We start from the raw sequence: 5,461 nt of genomic DNA, 5'->3' as shown, positions 1-5,461 counted from the left end.
TGTAGATAGGTGTGTAGGTAGGTAGGTGGGGAGGTGTGTAGGCAGGTAGTTAGATGAGTAGGTGTGTAAGTGGGTGTGGGTGTGTAGGTAGGTAGGTGTGTAGGTGTGTAGGTAGGTAGCTAGGTGTGTAGGTAGGTGTGCAGGTGTTTAGTTGTGTAAGTAGGTCGGTGTTTAGGTCTGTAGGTTGGTAGGTAGGTAGGTAGGTAGGTAGTTAGGTGTGTAGGTATGTAGGTGAGTAGGTGCGTAGGTAGGTGGGTGTGTAGGTAGGTAGGTGTGTAGGTGTGTACGTAGGTGTGTATGTAGGTAGGTGTGTCTGTTGGTAGGTGTGTAGGTAGGTTGGTGTTTAGGTGTTTAGGACCCTAAGTGTGTAGGTGAATAGATAGGTGTGTAGGTCAGTAGGTGTGTAGGTCGGTTGGTGTTTAGTCGTGTAAGTGTGTGGGTGTGTAGGTAGGTGTGTTGATAAGCAGGTGTCTAGTTAGGTAGTTGCGTAGGTTTGTGTGTAGGTAGGTGTGTAGGTGAGTAGGTGGGTGTGTAGGTAGGTAGGTAGGTGGGTGTGTAGGTACGTAGGTGTGTAGCTAGGTGTGCAGGAGTGTAGGTAGGTGTTTAGGGAAGTGTGTAGGTGTGTACATAGGTAGGTGTGTAGATTTGTAGGTAGGTAGGTGTGTAGGTAGGTAGGTAGGTGTGTAGGTAGGTGTGTTGGTATGTAGGTGTTTACGTGTGTAGGTAGGTAGCTGTGAAGGTAGGTGTGTGTGTAGGTAGGTAGATAGGTAGGTGTGTGTGAAGGTAGGTAGGTGTGTAGGTTGGTTGGTAGGTGTGTAGGTAGGTGTGTTGGTATGTAGGGGTTTAGGTGTGTAGGTAGGTAGCTAGCTGTGAAGGTAGGTGTGTGTGTAGGTAGGTAGAAAGGTAGGTGTGTGTGAAGGTAGGTAGGTGTGTAGATAGGTAAGTAGGTTGGTAGTTGTGTAGGTGTGTAGGTAGGTAGGTAGGTGTGTAGGTGTGTATGTAGGTAGGTAGGTAGGTAGGTGTGTAGGTACGTAGGTGTTTAGTAGTGTAGGTGTGTATGTAGTTAGGGCAGTGGGTAGGTGTGTGAGTATGATGGGAGGTCGGTGTGTATTTAGGTGTGTAGGAAGGTAGGTAGTTGTGTAGGTGTGTAGTTTGGTAGGTATGTGCGTGTGTAGGTAGGTAGGTGTGCAGGTGTGTAGGTATGTAGGTGTGTAGGTAGGTAGCTAAGTGTGTAGGTAGGTAGCTAGGTGTGTACATAGGTAGGTGTGTATGTAGGTAGGTGTGTAGGTGTATGTGTGTAGTTGAATAGGTAGATCGGTGTTTAGGTAGGTAGGTAGGTGTGTAGGTAGGAAGGTGTGTAGGTTGGAAGGTTTGTAGGTAGGTAGGTGTGTAGGTAGGTAGGTAGGTGTGTAGGTGTGTGTGTTGGTAGGTGTGTTGGTAGGTTGGTGTTTAGGAGTGTAGGTAGGTAGGTGTGTAGATGTGTAGGTAGGTAGGTTTGTAGGTAGGAAGGTAGGTGTGTAGGTAGGAGTGTAGGTGTCCAGGTAGGTAGGTTTGTAGATAGGTGTGTAGATAGGTGTGTTGGCAGGATGGTGTGTAGGTAGGTGTGTGTAGGTAAATGTGTAGGTGTGTAGATAGGTAGGTGTTTAGGTGTGTGAGTGTGTAGGCTGTTAGGTGTGTAGGTGTGTAGTTAGGTAGGTGTGTATGTAGGTAGGTGTGTAGATAGGTATTGTGTAGGTCTGTGTATTGGTAGTTGTGTAGGTAGGTAGGTGTTTAGGTGTGTAGGTAGGTACCTGTGTTGTTGTTTATGTAGGTAGGCAGGTGTGTAGTTAGGTGTGCAGGTGTGTGGGTGTGTAGGTAGGTAGGTGTGTAGTTTCATAGGTGAGTAGCTGCGTAGGAAGGTATGTGTGTAGCTAGGTTTTTAGGTTTGTAGGTAGGTTGGTCTTTAGGTGTGTAGGTAGGTAGTTGTGTAGATGTGTAAGTAGGTAGGTGTGTAGGTAGGAAGGTAGGTGTGTAGGTAGGTAGGTGTTTATGTGTAGGTAGGTGTGGAGGTCTGTAGGTAGGTCTGTAGGTGTCTAATTATGTAGATGTGTAGGTAGGTGTCTAGGTAGGTGTATAAGTCAATGTGTAGGTGTATAGGTAGGTGTGTAGGTAGGTAGGTGTTTAGGTGTGTTGGTAGGTAGGTACATGTGTAGTTTTGTAGGTGTGTAGGTAGGTATGTTGGTGTGTAGGTGTGTGGGTAGGTAGCTAGGTGTGTACGTAGGTGGGTGTGTAGGTGTGTATGTAGGTAGGTGTGTAGGTGTATGTGTGTAGTTGTGTAGGTGTGTAGGAAGGTGTGTAGGTAGGTTTGTAAGTAGGTAGGTGTGTGTGTTGGTTGGTGTTTATGTGTGTAGGTAGGTAGGTAGGTGTGTGTGTGTACATAGGTGTCTTGGAAGGTTGGTGTGTAGTTACGTGTGTCGGTGTGTGTGTTTGTAATTGTGTTAGTAGGTAGGTTTTTAGGCATGTATTTAGTTGTGTGTAGGTAGGAAGGTGTGTAGGTAGGTAAGTGTGTAGGTATGTAGGTGTGTAGATGTGTAGGTAGGTAGGTGTGTAGGTATGTACGTGTGTAGGTACATGTGCATGTAGGTAGGTGTGTAGGTAGGTGTGCAGTTGTGTAGGTAGTTAGGTGTTAAGGTGTGTTGGTAGGTAGGTTTGTAGGCAGGTAGGTAGGTGTGTAGCTAGGTGTGCAGGTGTAGGTTAGGTGTGTAGGTAGGTGTGTAGGTGTCTAGGTAGGTAGGTATGTAGGTGTTTAGGTAGGTAGGTGTGTTGGTAGGTGTGTAGATAGGTGTGTAGGTAGGTAGGTAGGTGTGTAGGTAGGTGTGTAGATGTGTAGGAGTGTAGGTGGGTTGGTACATGTAGGTAGGTGTGTAGGTAGGTGTGTAGCTGTGTAGGAAGTTAGGTGTTAAGGTGTGTAGGTAGGTAGGTGTGTTGGCAGGTAGGTAGGTGTGCAGGTGAAGATAGGTGTGTAGGTGTCTAGGTAGGTAGGTGTGTAGGTGTTTAGGTAGGTAGGTGTGTTGGTAGGTGTGTAGATAGGTGTGTAGGTAGGTAGGTGGGGAGGTGTGTAGGCAGGTAGTTAGATGAGTAGGTGTGTAAGTGGGTGTGGGTGTGTAGGTAGGTAGGTGTGTAGGTGTGTAGGTAGGTAGCTAGGTGTGTAGGTAGGTGTGCAGGTGTGTGTAAGTAGGTAGGTAGGTAGGTAGGTAGGTGTGTAGGTAGGTAGGTGAGTATGTGCTTAGGTAGGTAGGTGTGTAGGTGTGTACGTAGGTGTGTATGTAGGTAGGTGTTTGTGTTTGTAGTTGTGTAGGTAGGTTGGTGTTTAGGTGTTTAGGACCCTAAGTGTGTAGGTGAATAGATAGGTGTGTAGGTCAGTAGGTGTGTAGGTCGGTTGGTGTTTAGTTGTGTAGGTGTGTGGGTGTGTAGGTAGGTGTGTTGATAAGTAGGTGTCTAGTTAGGCAGTTGCGTAGGTTTGTGTGTAGGTAGGTGTGTAGGTAGGTAGGTGGTTAGGTGTGTATGTAGCTAGGTGTGTAGGTGAGTAGGTGGGTGTGTAGTTGAGTAGGTGTGTGTGTAGGTAGATGTGTAGGTAGGTAGGTAGGTCGGTGTGTAGGTACGTAGGTGTGTAGCTAGGTGTGCAGGAGTGTAGGTAGGTGTTTAGGGAAGTGTGTAGGTGTGTACATAGGTAGGTGTGTAGATCTGTAGGTAGGTAGGTGTGTAGGTAGGTAGGTAGGTGTGTAGGTAGGTGTGTTGGTATGTAGGTGTTTACGTGTGTAGGTAGGTAGCTGTGAAGGTAGGTGTGTGTGTAGGTAGGTAGATAGGTAGGTGTGTGTGAAGGTAGGTAGGTGTGTAGGTTGGTTGGTAGGTGTGTAGGTAGGTGTGTTGGTATGTAGGGGTTTAGGTGTGTAGGTAGGTAGCTAGCTGTGAAGGTAGGTGTGTGTGTAGGTAGGTAGAAAGGTAGGTGTGTGTGAAGGTAGGTAGGTGTGTAGATAGGTAAGTAGGTTGGTAGTTGTGTAGGTGTGTAGGTAGGTAGGTAGGTGTGTAGGTGTGTATGTAGGTAGGTAGGTAGGTAGGTGTGTAGGTAGGTAGGTAGGTCTGTAGGTAGGTAGGTAGGTGTGTAGGTAGGTAGATAGGAGTGTAGGTATGTAGTTGAGTAGGTAGGTAGGTGTGAAGGTATGTGTGTAGGCATGTTGGTGTGTGGGTAGGTTTTGAGAACTCGGGATTTGAGAACTCGGTGTACAAATGGTTATAAAACCTTGAGATCTGTAAATAGCCTATACATCTGTGTATCAATGAGTTGACTATACCCATATGAACATCAGGTGAAGTGGACAAGGGAGTGAGCTGGTGCCCAGGCACGGGGCTCTTGAGCTGGGTGTGCTCCAAATCACAGGAAGAGATGGGGTATTTCTGCAGGCTGGCAGGAGTGCTGGGTGGAGTAGGCATGGTACAAATATCATCCAGGGGAGGTACAGAGAAGACGACGGGAGTGGAGCCACAAGCCTCTCTGTTGATCAGCAGCACATGGATAGGAGTCGAGTGGCTCTGCAAGTTCACCTGGTATCTCTTCTGGCCTTTCTGAGACTGAAATAATACATATAAACTGAATACAAAGTGTAAAAGATGAACCAGTTAAAACGTGTTTTATAACTAACCGCCTGATCCACAGGATCCGCTTATCTTCCCTGACAAAGAGAGAAGAGTTCAGACTGTATATTTCACATATTTATTAACTACTGTGGCTGAACAGCTAAACGTACTAGTGGGTGCCATTTTCTATACAATTGTGGTTTTTGTTTTAGTGAGAGAAACCTTTAAGCAATTATTCTTGGTCTGTTGTCTGGTACATCCAAAAGCCTTGAATTACATCTCAAGATTCACTGCCAGTCTCTTGTTGTAGTTTTTTGTTTTGGACACCATATTCGATCACACAGGCTCAGTTCAATACTACCGACCTACAGTAAGTAACTATTGAAATGCAACGTTACATATACATACCACATCTGGCACGGGGACTTCCAGCTGCGTCCCTGCAGGTGCCATTACTGCCAGGAGGGTGTCTCCGCTGAACACGTCACATATGTCCTCATGAGTCACATAATTATATGTATGCAAAGTAAAGGAATATAGAAAGGGAAGCCTTTCTATTCGTCAAAATCAAACCTTGATTCTGGTAAAAAAATAAATAAATAAATAAATAAATAAACAAACAAACCATTATATCTTTAAAACTAAATCTAGATCCAAGGAAAGAGAACTGCTACTGGGGCAAGGTGCCAAAAAAAAAAAAAAACCTGGTAGGAGACTGGAAAAACTGGACTCTCTTCATAACAGCCACTGTTCAGCGCCTATAATTATCTGCACTTTTAAAAAACGGTGGTGCAGAGATTACAATGGACTTCTATGGTTTTCAGGCCTCTTACAGAGAAACTCCACA

General features: G+C 45.7%; 1 protein-coding gene across 1 annotated transcript; it reads right to left on the bottom strand.

The window, feature by feature from the left end:
* Positions 1–4,240: 4,240 nt before the first annotated feature.
* LOC108261863 (transcription factor E2F5-like) lies at positions 4,241–5,161 on the bottom strand (the record flags this gene model as incomplete). Its single annotated transcript, XM_017462628.3, has 2 exons — positions 5,023–5,161; positions 4,241–4,608 (listed from the first exon to the last, which is right to left on the bottom strand). Coding segments are annotated over exons 1-2 (413 nt in total), but the record flags the coding sequence as incomplete, so codon positions are not given.
* Between the last annotated feature and the right edge of the window lie 300 nt (positions 5,162–5,461).

Source organism: Ictalurus punctatus, unplaced genomic scaffold (genome assembly GCF_001660625.3).
Source record: "Ictalurus punctatus breed USDA103 unplaced genomic scaffold, Coco_2.0 tig00007440, whole genome shotgun sequence".
In the NCBI taxonomy this organism is placed as follows: domain Eukaryota; kingdom Metazoa; phylum Chordata; class Actinopteri; order Siluriformes; family Ictaluridae; genus Ictalurus; species Ictalurus punctatus.
Note: the sequence above shows the minus strand (reverse complement) of the source record. Positions and strands in the feature narration are given on the sequence as shown.